Source organism: Pan troglodytes, chromosome 11 (genome assembly GCF_028858775.2).
Source record: "Pan troglodytes isolate AG18354 chromosome 11, NHGRI_mPanTro3-v2.0_pri, whole genome shotgun sequence".
Lineage (NCBI taxonomy): Eukaryota > Metazoa > Chordata > Mammalia > Primates > Hominidae > Pan > Pan troglodytes.
The window spans coordinates 2133748-2153198 of NC_072409.2; the positions used below are offsets into that span (position 1 = coordinate 2133748).

Genomic DNA, 19451 nt, shown 5'->3' on the forward strand with positions numbered 1-19451 from the left:
GGGGAGCTGCCTTCTGGGTGCCTGAGAGCCGTCCAGGCTCTGAGGGTGGGGGGACCCTGTGGTCACACCGCTGGTTCCCTGAAGCTCCCTGTAACATCCCAGACATGTTCTGGGCGTAACAGCCCGAGGCTCATCCTTGTCCCTGCCTCATCACAGGAAAGGGCTCATGCCCTGGCGCTAGGAGGGTGCAGACAGGCCAGGTGGGGCTGGAGGTGGCCGCACCTCACATTACACGCAGGGCCTGCCTGTCTTTGGATGGCTCCTCTCTCCCTCCCTTCCGAGGCTGCTGGTGGCTCAGCCTCTGTGCCCTGGATGCCCGTGGCTGTGCCTGCCGGCAGCCAGGGCCCCGTTTGGCTTGGAATCTCCCCTGGGCCCCGTGCCTATGTGGGGCTGGGCTTGGGCGGTGTCTCCAGGCGTTTGCCTGGCGGTTCCAGAGGACAGGTTGTATAGAGTGAGCCTGGAGGAGGGCCCTCCATCCTTCATGCCTTCCTAGACTTAAGAGGTCTTTTGCTGCAGACCTCCCTTCTCTGGGGCCACTTGGGAAGGGTCACCTTAAGGGCCATTCCTGGAACAAATCCGTGCTCATGATCACCGCAGCTCTGTGCCACTGCCACCTCCCGCAGGGATGGACTCACCAGGGGCTCACAATGGTGAGCAGGGGGGTAGGGGGTGGTCCCCAGGGTCCAAGGTGGCACTGCCAGTGGGGGTGGGGAAGGAGCTGGGAGGGAACTGGGATCTGAGTCTGAGTTCCCCCTCAGGGACTGCAGAGCCATGTCCTCCCCACCACACTGCCGTGTCACGGACCCACTGGGATGTGCAGGGGCCGAGGAGGCCAGCGGGGGCTCCTGACCTGGGGCAGCACCTGGCATCTCTGCCACTGTCACTGTGGGCAAAGGGTGTCTTCTGGCCTGCACCAGGGTGAGCCCAGAAGCCAGCGCCCCTTCCCCTGCCCAGCCCCATGGAACTGAGAGATGGTGGCTGATGTGTTTCTGTTGGGGTGTCTGGGCTGGGCCCCACAGCTGCTGGGACCTCTGTGCCTCAGACTGAATTGAACCTGACCCTGACCTGGGGTTAGGCCCCGCCCCCACCAACCAGAAACTTGCCCAACACTGACCCCACAAGCCCAGCCCGGCCCCATTCCCTCCCTGCATGTCATTCTGGGCCTGGGCGGACTGGGTGGGGCGCCGCTGAGAGCCCCATCAGGAGCTGAAGGCCAGAGGCTCTGTCGCTGAGTGACAAGGTTATTATGCTGTCACGGGGCCAGCCGGAACTCTCCCCCACCCCACCAAGAGACAGCTCATTAGGAAGGCCCCCAGCTGTGGCCAGCCCAGGGCCGGGCTGCCCACCGTGCCAGCCCAGTTTCAATGACCCACCTGAGGGTTTCCATCGTGGGCCAGGGGACCGGCGCAGGTGGGCATCCGGAGCCAGGCAGTGGCCAGCCCATCCCGGGCAGGGTCATAGGTGGGGCTGCAGGCCTTGAAGCCGCCATGTGAAGGCAGCAGCGACCCCAGGCAGGGCGGGCCAGGTTGACCTTGCACCTGCTCTCCCCTCGGCCCTGCGGCCATGCCGACCCTGGTCGTGGGCACGCCGCCCACCTGCCTGGGGGACACACCTCAGCCCCGCCACAAGAACAGCCAGAGGCAGGGCCCCTTCTCCCATGGGGCCCCAGGGAGAGCAGCCGACTGGGAGGCTGTTGCCAAGCCCAGGTAGCATCTGTGTGGACTCAGGCGGGGGGCTGCACTGCTGGCAGGTGCCATGCCTGCCCCTGGAGGCAGCGGCTCTGTGGGAGGTACAAGGGCGTGGGGTCAGAGTGACGTGCCTGCCTCTGCACGTGCCTTTGGGCAGGCAGCCCGGCCTCTCTGAGACTCAGTTTCTCCATCTGTAAATTGGGTCGATCACATTACCTACCTCAGAGGGGTGTGGTCAGGGCTCGAGAGAGAATGCTGGGGCTGTCCTCCAGGTGGGGTGTATTCCAGGCCCTCCTTTCCACCTCCAGTCTGTGGAGCAGGAATGCCCGGGGAGGTGGGGCCAGTCTGAGCGGCTCTGCTCGGCACCTCTGCGCCTGCATGTCTGACCAGCATGTCTGCCGTTCCCTCCCAGGCTCTGCGCACCTGCAGCTGAGGATGACGTGGCAGCCCTGAGGTGGCCCGGGCCCTCCCAGCAGCCAGACCCACCCTGGGCGGCTCCCCACGTGGTCGGGTCTGACGACCTCGAGGAATCAGGCCCCTGGGGGAAGGCGTGCAGCCTGCCCATGTGGTCCACAGGCCCGGAGGCTAGGGATGGGGACAGCTCGGTGTCGTCGGGCCGCCTCTCGTGCTCTTCGGGGGGCCACGACGTGTGTGTGTCCTGGAAGGAGAGGCCACCCCAGGTGTTGGGGCCCCAGCGGAGGCCCAGAAAGAGTGACCCGCGGCTGGAGCAGCTGAGAGACAAGATCCGGGCCCAGGCGTGGCAGCAGGGGAGCTGTGCGTCCCTGGGCACCTCAGCCCCCTCCAGCGCCTCCAGACTCCACAAAGCCTCCACGCTGGCGCTTAGGAGGAAAACCCAAGAGGCAAAAAATCCCCCTCCAGCCCCTGAATGCTCAGGTCAGTGGCCACTTTGCCAGAGAGGGGCAGGAGGGCTGCGAGGCTGTCGGGAGGGTGGGGAGCGGGCAGGATCGGGCTGTGCTGGACACGTGGTGGGGGCCAGCCGGGTGTATGCAGCGTGCCCCCAGGGTGGGGATTAGGAGTCATGAAGGGGTGCTTCTGAGCTGGGTCCATGATGAGGATCCCTCCATGGAGACGGCAGGGGAGCGGTGGAGATGCCAGCGCCCAGGAGGGAGGGGCACACAGGGCCTGTGGCGCTGGAAGAGGGGGCCTGGTCCCTGGACCTAGAGTCTGTGCCTTTGTCCCTGTAGCCTTGGGGGGCTGCATGGTCAGATTTGTGGGGACTTAGGTCAGGAGCGCCCTAAAAAGTCAGCCTGGGATTTGGAAAGTCTGGCAGCTTCCCTCCTGCAGGGACAGGGGGTGGGAGTGTGGTGGGGGGGTCTTGTCCTTGGAACGGTCAGGGGTGGGAGGGGTAACTAAAGAAGTTTGGAAACAGCTTCCCTGTTGGAGTGATGTTGAGAGCCAGTCCTGTGGATTCTCTGTGTCCAGGTATTTAACTCTTTTCCTAAGAAAACAGAGAAGATGTTTTCCTCCTTTAATTTTATATTTATTTTTTATTTTTTTGAGACGGAGTCTCGCTCTGTCACCCAGGCTGGAGTGTAATGGTGCAATCTCATTGCAGGTTCAAGCGATTCTCCTTCCCCAGCCTCCCGAGTAGCTGAGATTACAGGCACCCGTCACTATGCCTGGCTAATTTTCGAATTTTTAGTAGAGATGGGGTTTCACCATGTTGGCCAGGCTGGCCTCAAAATCCTGACCTCATGATCTGCCCGCCTCGGCCTCCCAAAGTGCTGGGATTATAAGTGTGAGCCACGGTGCCCAGCCTCCTCTATTTTTAAGATAACTTCTGATTAAAAAAATATATAGTCCGGGAGCAGTGGCTGATGCCTGTAATCCCAGCACTTTGTGAAGCTGAGGCGGGCAGATCACGAGGTCTGGAGATCGAGACCATCCTGGCTAACATGGTAAAACCCCGTCTCTACTAAAAATACAAAAAAAAACTAGCCGGGCGTGGTGGCGGGCGCCTGTAGTCCCAGCTACTCGGGAGGCTGAGGCAGGAGAATGGCGTGAATCCAGGAGGTGGAGCTTGCAGTGAGTCGAGACTGTGCCACTGCACTCCAGCCTGGGCGACAGAGCAAGACTCCGTCTCAAAAAAAAAAAACAACAAAAGTAACGTATGCATAACATAAAATGTACCATCTTCACCATTTTCAAGTGCATGATTCCATGTCACTGAGCACATTCACGGTCCTGCAGCCACCACCCTCCGTCTCCAGAACTCGCCATCTTCCCAAACTGAAGCTCTGTCCCCATGAAACACTCACCCCCGTCCCCTCCCAGCCCCAGGACCCCTCATCCTACTTCCTGTCTCTGTAGCTCTGACAACTCTGGGGACTTCCTATCGGTGGAATCACATAGAATTTGTCCTTTTGTGACTTTGTTTTTTTAAGGCAGTGCATGTTTTCGTAGTGGTGGGAGGTATAATAAGCACAAAGAATGAATAAAATGGAATAAAAATCATTCCAATTCCCCATGTACCTTCCTCCCCCAACCTGCCTGAGCGAATACTTTGGGGTGCACCCCTCTAAGTCGTTACTTCCCTTTGCAAGAACAGGAGTTGAAGCCCGTACTGTGGTACCTCCTTCCTGGTGCTACGTGGTCCACCCAGGGCACAACATGAGGGCGCACAGGGCCTGGCTCACTGCTGGTGGCTCCGCGGAGCCACTGCCAGAGGCGTTTCTGTGTGAGATGCCTGCGTCGTGCCAAGCGCTGGTGCAGCTCCTGATGGGCCCCATTGGATGCATTCTCAGGCCTGGAACATTGGTCAGATGTGCTATTCAAAGGTTTTTGAGGCTGGGCGCGGTGGCTCACGCCTGTAATCCCAGCACTTTGGGAGGCTGAGGTGGGCAGATCACGTGAGGTCAGGAGTTCGAGACTAGCCTGGCCAACATGGTGTAACCCTGTCTCTACTAAAAATACAAAAAAATTAGCCAGGTGTTGTGGCAGGCGTCTGTAATCCCAGCTACTCGGGAGGCTGAGGTAGGAGAATCGCTTGAATCTGGGAGGTGGAGGTTGCAGTGAGCTGAGATCACACCACTGCACTCCAGCCTGGGCGACAGAGCTAGTCTCCGCCTCAGAAAAAAAAAAAAAATCTTTTGAAATACAAAAATTAGCCAAGCGTGGTGGCCAGCACCTGTAGGCCCAGCTACTCGGGAGGCTGAGGCAGGAGACTCGCTTGAACCCAGGAGGCGGAGGTTGTAGTGAGCTGAGATTGCACCATTGCACTCCAGCTTCGGTGACAGAGTGAGACCCTGTCTCAAGTAAATAAATAAATAAAGGCTCTTGAGCTGCTGCCAAACTGGAACCTTTTCTTGGAAATTCTTTGCGGATCTCTCTTCTCACGCTGCCTTCTTCTTTTCACCCTGTTCCAGGTTTCAGCATCTTGAGTGCAGCTGAGCGCAGAGTTGAAGCCAAGGCATCCCATGGCCAGGGGCGCGAGCTCTCCAGGGTCTCCCAGCACCAGGTTCCTGGTGAGCGGCTCTGCGGCGACTGCCCTGGTGCTCCGGGTTGGATGCTCAGGCCATGATGGGGGCAGCACATGCTGGGCCACCCTCACAGACAAAGACACTGAGGGTCAGGGAGGACCCCACCTGGAAAGAGGCCAAGGGGGGATTTGGAGCCAGACTGCCATTCTCCGGAGCCTGTGTTCTAACCCTCTGCCTCTCCAGTGGGGCAGGATCCAGGCAGGCCCTGCAGGGCAGGGGAGCTGAGCAGGGGCGTTTTTTGTTGTTGTTGTTGTTGGTTTGTTTGTTTGTTTTTGCTGAGAGATCTCCTGCACAAAACAGGCAAGGAGTTTTCTGTGTGGCTGCATGCCAGCCACAGGGAGTGGGTCTGGGGCCCTCCAGGTCCCTGCCAGCTCCTGGGCTCGCTTTTCCGTCTTGTAGATGGGAGGCACTGCCCCCACCCAGCCCACAGATAGGGAAATGCTGAACCGTTGGCGGGCTTCCAGGCCCGTGAGGAAGGAGCTGGGGCCAAGGGCCCAATCAGGTTTTTGCTCACTCATTTGCTCAACAAATGGAAGGGGTAGGATGGAGAGGGCAGGAGCTGCTGCTGGGGGCTGGAGGATGTGGCCTTCATCCCAGGCAATGGGAACCATTAAGGTCTAGGCGGGGAACGGCCGTGAGCTGGGCTTGGGCAGGCTCACTCTGCTGCTGGGGCAAAATGGATGCAGGAGGCTCTCTCGAGTCCAGAGACAGGCAGACGCCGGCAAGATTCCTGAGGCCCAGAATGAAGGATGGGGAGCTTGGGAGCGGAGGTGTTTCGGGCTCAGCACAGGGAATCATGTGCGTTTTTGTGGGCACAGTTGCTGCCCATCCCAGCGGTGCAGTGCCAGCCGGGTGGGTCCAGGTTGGTGGTTTCTCCATGAGGTCTGGTTGGGCAGCAGCCACAGGTAGGCATTTGGGTGTGTCCCTCCCATGTGGTGTGTGAGCCAGTGCAGATGTGGGTGGGGTCCAGGGCTGGCCCCTTGGAGAGCAGGGGACAGAGCCATCTCCCTGACCCCACAGTTGCCGGGGAACTCCTGTCCGTCCAGATCCAGTTCCGCCTGAGCCCCGTGATCAGCGCCACTTTGTTCCTCCCTCCTCCGCCTTCCAGGGGGACCCCAATGGCATCAGCTTGGTGACCACTTTCTCTGCCCCTGCCCCAGGTCAAGTTCAGGGTCCAGCAATGGGTCACTCAGGGACCTCAACCACCCATCCTATCGGTCACCGGCTCCTGGCAGCCTCGTTTTCATGCTCCGAGTTTGAGAACTCTCCAGAAGCAGGCATGGAGGAGGCCTTTTTTAAAGTGCCCAGTTCAGAGGCGCTGAGCACATTCATAGCACTGTGCAGCCATTGCCAACCTCCGTTTCTAGAACTTTCCATCTTCCCAAACTGAAGCTCTGTCCCCACTTACTCTCCATCCCTCTCCCCCAGCCCCTGGCACCTACCTTCCTACTTCCTGTCTCTATGGACCTAGTGACTCTGGGGACTGCATAGAGTGGGATCACAGTCTGTGTCCCTTGCAGAGGACCTGGCTCTTGAGGCTCCTCCTGCCAGCAGAGTTGGGGCCTGGAAAACCAAGAGACAGGCCCAGCCTGGACCGAGTGGCATTTGGAGGCCCAGACGCCTTTGGGCCAGGGTCCTCTTCTGTGGTTCCCCACCCATGGGGAGAACCATGCAGGTTCTCGCATGGCGGCTTCCCAGATACTCCCCCACCCCAGCTGTGCAGAGACTAAAGGAAGTCGGAGGCAGGGAAAGATGACCAGCCAGCCTCTGGAGCCGGGCCCTCTCGGTGGCCGCTGCACTCGCTGCGGGACTTTGAACAAACTCCGCCCCCTCGGGCTCTCCATCTCCTCCCCATCAGCAGAGGGGTCCACCCCGTGGTGCCAAGGCCCCCCCAGGTCTGGCCCTCACTCCTCCTGGCCCTGGTCCCAGAGATGTTCAGTCCGGCCGCTGCCACTCTGTGCATTCACTTGGGGCCTGGCCCGTCCAGTCATTCATTCAGTCAGCAAACAGTCCTGAGTGCCCATGGCCCGGGCCCCCAGCTGGGTGCTGGATTCAGAGATGAGAAACTGGTTCCTGTCCTCAGGACCTCTGGGCCTGGAGGGGAGGCCACCAGACACTCGGGAGGGAATTTGAATAGGTATGCCTGCCTCTCTAAGGAGGAGTCCCCAGCGGCAGTCCCCAGGCAGAGCACTGCAGGGGACGTGACAGTCAGACTGTGCCCTGTCCCCAGCGTTAGCTCCCACCCTGGCTCTCGCCAAGCAGGGAGCAGGACTGGCAACGTGTATGGCTCTAGGGACTATGTTTGCACAGGACCCCGGGGTAGCCACGTGGGGCGCCCGTGTGTCACTTTACTGCTCACCCTCCCTCCCTCCCTTCCTTTCTCTTCCTCACTGAAGTTCTAAGGGAAAAACCCAAAAGGGTCAAAAGCAGTTCTTGCAAAAGAGAGAAGACCCCCAAGTCGCCCTCCCCTAGAAGAGCGGCCAAAGACAAACACAAAGACGAAGGTAAGGTTTGCTATTTTGGGGCCCTGGCATGCTAGGTGCATATGATCCTGGCACACTAGGTAGGCAGATGGCTTTCATTTCTGGGGCTGGGGCTGGGGCTGGCCAGTCGGACTGCCATGTACACAGGGTTCTGCAGGGCACCTGGGATCGGCAGGCCCGGCTGGAGCGTCAGGGCTGGTGTCCCAGGCAACTGGTGACCTTGGCCACCACTGGAGCAGCAGGTGGTTCCTGTCCGGGCAGGAGCGTGTCCCTTGAGACAAAGTGAAAGTCCACCAAACACCAGGCACTATTGTCCTCTCAACACCCAGAGACTGGGCGAGTCTAAGAAAACAGAGCTGTTCAACCACACTGTAGCATGCACTGGCAGCTCACGGTACCCGCAGCTCAGCTCACACCACCCGCAGCTCATGGCACCCGTAGCTCAGGACACCCGCAGCCCATGGCACCCGCAACTCATGGCACCCACAGCCTATGCCACCCACAGCTCACGCCACCCGCAGCTCACGCCACCTGCAGCTCACGCCACCTGCAGCTCACAGCTCTTCAGAGCAGTAACAGATACTGGCATGTGTGCACATGCAGTGGGCAGCTCAGGGCACGCTTGGCCGAGGGAGCCGTGCTTGCTTTCTTTGTCACACAGTCACATTTAATGAGCAAGCCCAGGGCATCTCCTTCCACCTGCACACTTGGGGGTGGGAAAGGGTCTTCCGCAGACCCCACTCCCTCCGGTAGCTTGGGGACTTTGTGCAGGCACAGGGGGTGTGTGTCAGCCATGTGCTTGCGTTACGATTAATTTCATGCGTGTTTCCCGGAGAGTCCAGTCAGGTAATCCTGTGGGTGGATCCCAGTGGTCACAAAGGAATTTCTGATCCAGGCATCTCCCTGCTGAGGACTGGGCAGAGGTGTCAGTGCCCTGCAGAGACCCAGCGGCCCAGCCTGGGCATGGGTTTCAGAGCTTGCAGGGCGAATCTGACAGCGGCCCCTGCCCTTGAGTGGGTGGGTGGCAGGCAGAGTCCCTCCAGGGCTTCCTTCTGGGGCATCTTCGAGGTCAGGGGAGTGGCCAGTGCCCGCACTCTGTGAGCTCACTGCAGCCTCCTGGTTCCCCGCCGAGGTTGGCAGTCTTGCTCCCATTTTGTAGATGAGGCAACCGAGGTTCACAGAGTTTCCACAGCCTGCCCGGGGCCGCACAGAGGCAGAGCCTCCCACCCGTCCAGCTCAAGGCCAGTGCTCCTAACCTGGAAGCCCAGCCATGTGCACCTGGGGCCACGCCTGGGCAGCTTGTCAAGGCCACCCTCCAGGCGTGGATTCTGGGGCCACCGAACCACAGGGTTTTGGAGACACCAGCAAGAGCCCCCAGGTGGAGTGAACGCCACCCACTAGGCTGAGATTGGCTTTGTGGGACCCTCACTCCAAGTGTGAGCAGTGCCAGCTCGCCGGCCACTCCTGTAATGCTCCATGCCTCAGTTTCTCCACGCTGCGTGCAATCACAGCCCTGGGGCCACGGGGAGGGGCACTGCGTGGCGTGCGTTCTGTCCGTGCCCAGGTGGCTGAGCATCTGTCCCGTGTCGTCAGTTGCCGGCCCCTCTGCTCCTAGGCAGAGCAGCAGCTTCCAGCCGAGAGTAAACGCCTCTGTGCCCATACCCAGGGAGGACACGCGGGTGAGGTGGGAGCTCAGCGGGGCCGCAGGGCCACCGTGTGCATTCAGCGGGGCCAGAGGCCGAGCAGAAGGGGACTGCGATGTAGGGACCCAGGCACCCAGAAGGTTCCAGAAGGCCGTGGAAACATGCGTACAATATAACAATTTTCTGCATGGTCACCCCCTCCCTCCCCCAGGTCTTTGGTTTGTTTTATTTTAATGGCTCTGTTGAAAAATGACCTGCTTTCTGCCTGACACTGGGTCAGAGGGCATGCCACCGGCCGCATTCATCATCGTAAGCACCGTGTCACCCTGACAGTGTTGACCATTAGTTTCTGTCAGTGACGAAGTCACAGCTGGGCTAAGGAGAGATGAGTTTCGGTTCAGAGGTCAGAGCCACAGGACTTGGGAATTGGATGAATTAGAAATTTGCTGTAGTTAACAAAAAATTAAATCACAATAGTTATAAAATATTCATCCATCCGGGCCAAAGGAAAATGAAGCCCGATATTTAATTTCAGATTATATCACCTCACTTTGCATTTTTTATCATAGATTAGGTCGGCCCCAGAACTTTGACAGGGCACTTGGGGACTTCATCCATTTCCACAGATTAAAAATCCTCTCGTAAAAAAATTAATTGCCATTAAACTGCTCAGCGGAAGAAAAAAATGTGCCCATCAGGACCCATTTATCGAGCGGGACCCTCTGGCGGGCTAATGGGGAAGTGAGTGGCCAGCGATGGAGGGGCCGGGCGGGCAGGCGGGCAGCCCCTCCCCAGGCGGGTCCCTGGCCCAGCACCCCAGCGAGGGAGAGCAGCTGTAGGGACTAGGATGGAGAAACCCCACCGGGGCTCCCCTCCACGCTGGGTATCCCCCAAAACTCAGCTGTGACCAGTTGGGTCACGCTGGCCTCAACTCCGGCCTTTGACACCACCCTGAGCCAGTGGAATCCTGACCCCCTTCCAGGCCTAACTCCTGCAATGATCGTGACTGCCCTTTCATTCTTGTGGCCCTATGGGAGGTGCTGTGAGATACGCACCCCATTTTACAGATGGGGAAACTGAGGCATGGATAAGTGAAACACTTGCCTGAGGCCCATGGCTGGTGAGTGGCAGAGCCAGACTTAAACCCAGGTCTGAGACTCCTAAGACCACGCCCTAAACCTTCCTCTACCTTGGGGTCCTGTCCTAGACAGTGTATGGCCTTAAGGGGTCCTGCCCTAAAGTGGATGTGGGGCATGGCCTGGGGTCCTGTCCTGGAGAGGCCGTGGCCATGGGAAGCCTGTCCTTGGGGACGTGGCTTTGGGAGGGCATGGCCTGGTGGGTGCAACCATGTAGCCCATTCACCTTCCTGGAGAGGTAGCTTCAGGCCTGTGGCTGATGGCCAGGGGTCAGGGCAGTGTGAGGAGGGTGCCGTGTCTGGGGGTGCTAGGGAAGTCCCTGACTCAGTCCGGGAGCCTGCCCCTGGGTGCTCAGCTCTCTGGATGGTCCCTGCCCAAGGCACTCTCATTTGGCAGAAAGTCCCCCTTCATGGGGGCCAGGGCGAGCCCTGGCTGAGACTCCACAGTGGTCTTGACCCCAGGCCATGGGGTGGAGCCGCCCTGGGCTGGGCCTAAGGAAGGGGCATAGGGGCCAGGGACCCTTGGCATGTGTGGTGTTGGCCCTGCAGAGCCAGGTGGAATAAGCAGTGTGTGTGAGTGAATGTGTGTGTGAGAGCACGTGAGGGTGTGTGTATATGAGCGTGTGAGAGTGTGTGAGTGAGAGCACATGTGAGGGCGTGTGTATATGAGTGTGAGTGTGTGTGTGAGAGCATGTGAGGGCATGTGTATATGAGCATGTGTGAATGTGTGTGGGAGAGCACATGAGGGAGTGTGTATATGAGTGTATGAGTGTGTGTGGTTGTGTGTGAGCGTGTGAGTCAGAGAGCATATGAGACTGTGAATGTGTGTGAGAACATGAGTGTGTGGTAGTGTGTGTGAGTGTGAGAGCATGTGTGTCTGTGTGAAAGTGTGTGAGGATGAGACCGTGTGTGAGCATGTCAGTGTGTACAAGTGTGTGTGCATGTGTGAATACGAGTGAGCATGTGAGAGCATGTGACTGTGTGAGCATGTGGGACAGCACGTGAGAGGGCATGCGTGTGACAGAGTGTGAGCATGTGTGAGCGTGCGAGTGCCTGTCAGCATTGACGTGTGTGTGTGTGAGTCGGTGAGCACGTGAGGGAGTTGTGAGCATGTGTGTGGGAGCATGTGTGTGGGAGTGTGTGTGTGGGCACGTGTGTGACAGTGTGTGAGCATGTGAGTGTTTGTGAGTGTGTGAGCATGTGAGCTCAGGGCTGGCCCTGCCTCCGGCCTTTGCCAGGGCCCTCGCAGCTGGGCCCATGGGGCTGGTGGGGCTGGTGTTGGCATCGGTGGCCGTGAGCTGGGCTGTGAAGTGCCACCTGGATGAGCGCCACTCACTGCGTGATGCCATTTGCCCGTGAAGGCTCGTTTGTACTCGGGACGTGGGGCCGTTTGCTGCCGCGATGCCCGGGACTCCCTGTCCTGCCAGCCGGGGAGCCTTCACCGCTGCCCACCCGTGTGACTGCTGGCTCTGCTGGCTTAAAAGCAGGTTAATCTCCTGTGGCTCGGCGCATGTGGCCAGTGGTGACAGGACCTCCCGTGCTACGCGGAGCCCGAGGTGCAGCACGGAGCGGAGGGTGGGGCTGCTGGCTCGTGGTTGTCACTCAGCTGCTGCTGCTGCTCGGCGTTTCTTTCACATGTGCTGTGTGCCCGGCCTGTGCCGAGAGCTTCACCGGCAGAGCTGTGGGGCAGGCCCTGTTGTCCACGCTTTCCTGAAGAGGACTCTGAGGGTCAGGGAGGAGGAGGACTCTGAGGGTCAGGGAGGAAGAGGACTCTGAGGGTCAGGGAGGAGGAGGACTCTGAGGGTCAGGGAAGCCACCTGCCCATGGCCGCCCTGAGACTCAGCCTTGCCCTGTGCAGGCTGAGGGTCCCGCTCTGCCCAACAGGGGCCTGGACATGAGGGATATCCCCCCGGTGCCTTCTGGGAGTGTTGAAGTGGCCTCCTGGGGCTTGCAGAGCCACCAACCTCCCCGTCCGGGCCAGTGCCCAGAAGGCCATGGGGCGCCCAGCTGTGTGTATGTTTTCTCTGTTTAAGATTCGGAGCTGGTTGGTGTTTACGCCTGGAGAAAGGGACAAGCTCTGGTGAGGTCGCTGCTTGGGCCCCCTCCCGTCCTCCACAGGCACCATAGCAAGGATCCCTCGAGAGACCCGGCTCTCACCGTGGACTTAGGTACCTGTGCCTCTGCCATGGGCTCTGTCCTGCTCTGCTGTGGCATCTGGGGGTGGGCGCAGAGAAGGAGACACCCAGGCTCCAGGCCGCCTGAAAGGAAGAGGTGTTGGCGCCTCTCACAGCAGCCTGCAAACACCCTCCAAACCTGCCACCCATTCAACTGGGGACTTTGGGCAATAAGTGTTTTCAAAGCCTGAGAAAAGGGTTTCTGGCCCTGGGAGGCTCCATCGCCAGTTCCCGGGGCAGGCATGCTGCCGAAGCTCTCTCCTGGGGGCAGGCATGCTGCCGAGGCTCTCTCCTGGCAGGAAGGCAGGATGGGAGCCGGCAGGGGCTCCCCAGACACAGGCGCCCTCCACCTGCGCTTGGCTACCGTGTGCAGAGCGGCGGCTCATCACACAGGCATGGTGCCCACCCTCAGAGGGCTTCTGCCCAGCAGGGGCCCGAGGGCCTCCTCACCGCCCCCACACTCCTTGCCTCCAGCCCGGATGGAGGAGCTGGCTTTGCTCTCCCCTCCGCTCCCCTCCTCACCCCTGACGCTCCTGTCTTTGCAGGAGACAGCGAGAAAGTCATAGCTGCCGAGTGCTCACTGGTTTGTGCCCAGTTTCCCGATGCCACCTCCACCCACAGTGACCAGCAGGTGTCTGGGAACACACCCAGCCTGGCTTCCTTCGACCAGCCAGCGACCATACAGACGGCCATGGCCATCCTACAAGACCTGCGCCAGCAAATCCAGGCTGGGCTGGAGCTGGCCCAGGCCCGCAAGGGAGGGCAAGAGCTCGGGCCATCAAAGCGGAGGCTGCAGGACGTGGCAGGGAGGGGCCGCTGCAGGGACCCCAATGCCCAGAGCTCCTTCTCTAAGAGTCCCTGGGCCATGACAGAGAGGAAGCATCCCTCTTTAGAGAGGGCTAGGAGTTTCCACACCTGGGAGCCCTGGAGCTCCTCCACTGCATGGGAGTCCTGCCCGCAGAGGGCCTGGGGGGCCCAAGGACAGGACCGCTCCTTCCAGAGGCCGGAGAGTCCCCATGAGAGGTTGGGCCACTTCTCCCAGCGGCCCTGGAGTGCACTGGCTGGGCAGGCCTGCAGTCCGCAGAGGGCCTCGGGGAACCAAAGACAGGGCCTCTCCTCCCAGAGGCCTGGGAGCCCCCCTGAAAAGCGGAGCCCCTTCCCCCAGCAGCCCTGGAGTGCTGTAGCCACACAGCCCTGTCCACGGAGGGCCTGGACTGCCTGTGAAAACTGGGAGGACCCTGGCCCCAGACTGTGGAACCCTCTGGAAAGGCCCAGTCCTCCAGCCCAGCGGCCCTGGAGCAGCTCCGGCGTGCAGAGGGCCAGCCCCCAGGGCAAGGGCAGAGGCATCGGCCCCCCAGTCTCGGCTGCCAAGCATGCCCTGCCAAGGCCCACTGGGAGCTTCCCTCAGAACCCACTTGGGAAGCAGAAGGACACGCTGCGGCCCTGCCCCAGGTCCCGGGGGCTCCTGGGACCCTCGCACAGCTCCGAGTCCTTGCGGGAGTTCATGCGCCAGAAGGCGCAGGCCCGGCGGCGGCAGGCCCTGGAGGAGAAGGCCTCGGCCCTGCGCACACGGGAGCTGAGGAGCCGGAGGCTGCAGGAGGTCTACCGGCAGCAGAGGGAGGCCGTCCTCGGCAGGGCGGTCCCCGTGGTCTCCCGGACCACCCCTGGCATCGTGACCTTTGTCCCCAGTTCTGCACAGTCCGGGGTACGTGCCGGGGGTGGGTTGGGGGGACTCGGCTCAGCCATGGGCCAGAGGCTTAGGCGCTCAGGTGCTGCCTCCAGCCCCCTGGTGTCCTCCAGGGAGCGGCCGGGCGAGGGCTGCAGCTGGGGGCTGGGGACTTCGTGGCGTCGCTGCCACTGCCTGTAGAAAGCCAGCGCTTCTGTGGATGCCTCCCTGGGGGAGGCCCTGGTGAGGTGCAGGGTCAGACCTGGGCGCCTTTGCCCCTGGGTGCAACGGGGCTCCGGAGGGACCCCCTTGCCTCTCACAGCCCCTGAAGTGGGACCCCGATTCCTGCAAGACTCTGGGGAAGCAGCCTGAGACCCCCAAGGGAGGTCAAGGCCTAGCTCTGAGGCTGAGAGAATGGGGCGTGTGGTCTTCCCGAGTTGGGGGCTCTGATGACATTGCCCTCTACTTTAGGGCCTGGAAGCCTCCGGGAGCCTGGAGTCCCCAGTGCTGGAATGGAGCAAAGTGACCTCTGGCATGGTGCTGGGGGGCCAGGAAGCCCCAGGCAGGTGGGTGTGAAAGCGCGGGTGCTGCACATGCCGGGCGGGGCCTTGGGGGGGGCCAAGAACAGTTCTGGGTGCGTTCTGGGGCCCTCGTGACATTGCCTGATGACCGAGAGGCTCCTCAGGTGGGGCAGGCTCTGCCCTGCCCGCCCACAGTGCCACCTGGCTGCTTGGAGGAGGCGGTCACCACTGTGCTTGTTCTCGTGGAGGCAAGAGTCGCATCAAACTTAAATCCACCACGTTAAAGTGCATGTTCCGTGGCATGGAGCACCTTCACCGTGTGCTGTGCAACCACCACTTCTACTGAGTTCTGGAACATTCCATCTCCCCATGAGCCCCCACCCTCAGGAGGCAGCCCCTCCTGCAGCCCTTGTGGGGGAGCCACGGGGGTGTCCTTTCTGCCTCGTCTGATTTGCCTATTCTTTTTTTTTTTTTTTTGAGATGGAGTTTTGCTCTGTCGCCCAGGCTGGAGTGCAATGGCACAATCTTGGCTCACCGCAACCTCCACCTCCCAGGTTCAAGTGATTCTACTGCCTCAGCCTCCTGAGTAGCTGAGATTACAGGCACCTGCCACAACGCCCAGCTAATTTTTTGTATTTTTAGTAGAGACGGGGTTTCACCACATTGGCCAGGCTAGTCTCGAACTCCCAACCTCAGGTGATCCACCTGCTTTGGCCTCCCAAAGTGCTGGGATTATAGGAGTGAGTCACCACGCCCCGCCCGGATTTGCCTATTCTTGACATTTTATCTAAATGGGATCACCAAGTACGGGTCTGGCTTCTCTCACCGAGGATAACGTTTTCCAGGCTCATTCAAGATAACGTTTTCCAGGCTCATTCATGTTGCAGCTTGAGTCAGAACTTCATTGAGTCTGTGGCTGAATAATGCCCGGCTGTGGGCAGGTGACCTTTTCTTCACAACCTCGTGGCCGACAGATGCCCGGGCTCCACCTGCCGCTGCCGTGAACGGGTGCTCGCGCCTGCTTTGGCCCTTGAGCTGTTTCTCTTGGGTGCACGCCTGAGAGTGAATTTCATGGGCATGTGCACCTCTGTGTGCAGCTTTCTCGGGAACTTGCACCCTGTTCTCCACAGCAGCCGCCCTGGTTCCCATCCCCCGACCAGCGTGAGGGTCCCTATCTCCCCACTTCCTCGCAGCACTTACTTTTAGGTTCTTTTCTGTGTTTCTGTTTTGCTTTGACTATTGTGTATTTTAATTTCTGGAGGCCCCTCCCCCAGGGGCATCGTGAATCACACACGTGGGGTCTGAAGACCTCCCCCCACTTTGCTTGGGGGAGTTGTGCCTGGGTCTCACTACAGTTTCCAGCCTGGCTCTCGCCCAGGAAGGGCTGTGGAAGGCCCCAGCTTCAGGCCAGTGGCAAACACTCTCTGGCCTGGCCTCATGCTAGGCACCTGTGAGGAGCTCACGGCCAGGCCTCCTGCATGCCCTGGGTTCCAGTGGGCAGGGGGAGCTGGCTCAGAGGCCAGGGAGGGGCTCCCACCCACCAGAGCGTCCCACCCTGGACTCCCTCAGGGCTGCCCCTGGCGTATCTTTGGCAGCTGGTGTTGGGGGCTTCAGGCTGGCCCCTGGGAGCTCAGCTCCCACCCCTCTCTGCAGGACCCGACCCCTCCCTCTGGCTCCTTTTGGCTCCATTTTATCTTGAAGGCACTCGTTTTGGGATTCTTTCCCGGGAGTCTGGGTCACAGGGCAGCCCAGGGGCTGCATCTGTCAATGTCCAGCAAGACAAGGACGCAGGTTCTGAGTATGCTGCTGGGTGAGCGTCCCATGCTGGCCCCGCCGTGCCACCCCCTTCCCAAGGGCAGCCCCTCCCCCACTGGCCACCGTCGGGCTCCGTTTGCTTGACAGCCTCCCTAATAGCTGGGACTCGTCGTCTTGGGCAGCTGCAGGGCCTCATCTCACTTCATCATGTCCTTGTCCTTTTTTTTCCCCACCTAAAAACTTATAGCTGGGCATGGTGGCTCCCACCTGTAATCCCAGCACTTTGGGAGGCTGAGGTGGGAGGATCGCTTGAGGCCAGGAGTTTGAGACCGGCCTGGACAACATAGTGAGACCCTATCTCTATTTTCTCCAGAACTCTTCATCTTCCCAAACTGACACTCTGTCCCCATGAAACACTAACTCTCCATCTCCTCCCCAGCCCTTGGCAGCCACCATTCTACTTCCTGTCTCTATGGATTTGCCTGTCCCAGGACCCTCACGTGAACAGGAACACGCCGTGCTTGTCCTTTTTGTTACTGAAACACCAGGGGTTTGGTCTCAGTCTTACTGCTTGCCACACAGAAGGCCAATCGCGGAGACAATGAGTATTGCCAGGGAAGAGGCTTTAATTGGGTGCCGCAGCCGAGGAGGTGGGGGCTCAGTCTCAAATCCAATTCCCTGACGGACTAAAGTTGGGGTCTTGCGTATCAGGGAAGGAATGCAGCTCCGTGCAGGAAACGGGAACTAGAGAAGGGTAAGGAAGCAAGCGTGATGAACGAGGACTCTGGCGTCTCATTGTCCAGTTGTGGTGATCTGGTGCGTTTCAGCTCCTTGATTCTATGTGGGAGGCCTGATGGTAGGTTTCCTGAGAAAGGAACTCAGGTAAGACAAATGAAACTTTCTCACATGTTAAGACCAGCCAGGCTCATTTCTATGTTTATTCAAAAGAAACCGTGAACGTGAGTTCCAGGGGACCATCGGGCCAGTTTCATTTTGTGGCTGACTTATTCTACCAAGGGTGATGTTGTAGCCTGCGTCGGAACGTCCTTCCTTTTCAGGGCTGAATACTATTCCGCCGTGTCGGTGGACCTCATTTTGCTTCTCTGTTCGTCCCTCGATGGACACTGGGTGGTTTCCACCTTCTGGCTGTTGTGAATAAGGCTGCTGTGAACATGGGTGACGTCTTTGAGACTCTGACTTCAGCTCTTCTGGGTGCGTGGCCAGAGGCAGACTTGCCAGACCCGTGGTTGTTCTATGTTTGACCAAACTGCCTCTGGCCACAGCAGGACTGTTTTACACCCCACCGGCGGTGCCTGGGATCCAGTTCCTCTGCCCCCTCGCTCACGCCTGGCCCTGTTCTTTGCGGCAGCTGTGTGGTCTGTTGTGTGGATACCGTCACCGCTTCCCTGGTCCCTGCGGACAGACACTGGGTCGGTCACAGACGCTGCTGTGACGCTCACACCTGCAAAACACGCGTGCTTTCCGTGCCCTGCTGGGGCGACCGAGCCTGAGCTGATCTGTCCGCGTCTCTCTTCCTGCAGCTTCTGCCTGTGTTTGAACAGAGCCTGGAACCATGCTGAGACCCTAGAGCCCTCAGGGATGGGGGGCCCCCAAGATGGCCGGGATGCCCCCGTGCTGCTGTCAGCTTCACCCTCTCTGGGATCCCTGGAGCTCCAGGACCTGACCACCCGCTACCTACCCCGGGGGCTGTGCATCTACCTGGACCCGAAGGAGGCTGAGCACCTGGGCACTTCCAGCTCCCTGCACCTCCGGCATAAGCAGGCGCGGCTGCAGGCGCTAGAGACCACAGCCAAAGTCCTCAAGCAGCGGGTCGATAGCCTCACTGCCAAGCTGCAGGGTGCCGAAGCGCTGGACACCGTCAGGGACCCAGCTGTGGGCCTGCTGCGCTCGTGCCCCCACAGCCTACCTGCCGCCCCCACGCTCACCACCCCCACGCTTGCCGCCCCAGCCTGCCCTGGAGCCTTGGGGCCCAACTGGGGCAGAGGGGCACCTGGGGAGTGGGTGAGCATGCAGCCCCAGCCCCTTCTGCCCCCGACCTACTTCCTGGACGGCGAGACACTGTCGTGGGGCCCCAGCTGGGAGCAACAGCAGAGTGTGAGCCCGAGGGCCCGCTGCGAGAGCAAGCCCCAAGGTAGGCCGGCACCGGGGACACGGTGACTGCTGGGTGGCCAGGGGGTCCTGTGGGCTGGGAGGGATGGGGACCCCATTTTCTCTCTGAGCCTTGGTGTCCTTTCTGGAAAGGGGGCTAGGAGGACAACAGTCCAGGGGGTCTGAGCAGCATAGTGTACGTGGGCTTTCCCACGTGGCGTGTGGTGTGTGTGGGCTCGTCCTTGTGGGATGTGTGAGCTCTCCTGTGTGGCACGTGGCACCCGCAGCAGCTGTTGCTCCTGTCTTGTTCTCTGGCCAGAAGAAGGGTGAGGCTGCTCCAGTGGCTCCTCCCCTGCTGCCTCCCTGCCCTTCCTCCAGCAGAGAGGCCTCAGGGCCAGGAAGGCTCCCACACCCCCACCCCTGTCAGGTGTGTCTCAGGCTCCTCTCCTGCTGTGATGGCTTGGGTCCCCCGTCCCGTGCTCCCGGCTGACCAGGGAGTGAAGCCAGGTGCCCTCTTCTCCGAGGTTTTCCAGAGGAGGGACACGTGGACGTGAAACCGGACAAAAGGCTACAGAGAGGTGTGGCCCCCTTCCAGGCCCTCAGCCCCTCTGCGGGGAGGTAAGACCACCTGCCCACCCGCCTGCCCACGCTCACGGGCTGCCTCTCACTTCACCCCCATGTGTCCCCGTCATGCTGGTCCAGAGGCTGCGGCCAGGGACCCGGAGCAGGTGGTGCTGGCTCGGACGCTGGCTGGGGCAGGGAAGCCCCGCGTCAGAC

The 19451-nt window shown here is 60.2% G+C and overlaps 1 protein-coding gene across 12 annotated transcripts in view; it reads left to right on the forward strand.

Moving 5' to 3' along the window:
* The first annotated feature begins 1279 nt into the window (after positions 1-1279).
* CCDC187 (coiled-coil domain containing 187) overlaps positions 1280-19451 on the forward strand; it is a 53034-nt gene continuing 34862 nt past the window's right edge. For 7 of the 12 annotated variants that reach the window (XM_063787168.1, XM_063787161.1, XM_063787163.1 and 4 more), the window contains exons 1-9: positions 1280-1706; positions 2101-2582; positions 5075-5173; positions 7585-7692; positions 12483-12617; positions 13169-14328; positions 14761-14855; positions 18107-18717; positions 19199-19292. In XM_063787168.1, coding sequence (XP_063643238.1) covers positions 1564-1706; positions 2101-2582; positions 5075-5173; positions 7585-7692; positions 12483-12617; positions 13169-14328; positions 14761-14855; positions 18107-18717; positions 19199-19292 — 2927 coding nt within the window. In that variant the 5' untranslated portion in view covers positions 1280-1563. The remainder of the gene's footprint in view (positions 1707-2100; positions 2583-5074; positions 5174-7584; positions 7693-12482; positions 12618-13168; positions 14329-14760; positions 14856-18106; positions 18718-19198; positions 19293-19451) is intronic. The other 5 variants (NM_001428036.1, NM_001428037.1, XM_063787167.1 and 2 more) reach the window with 4 other exon arrangements.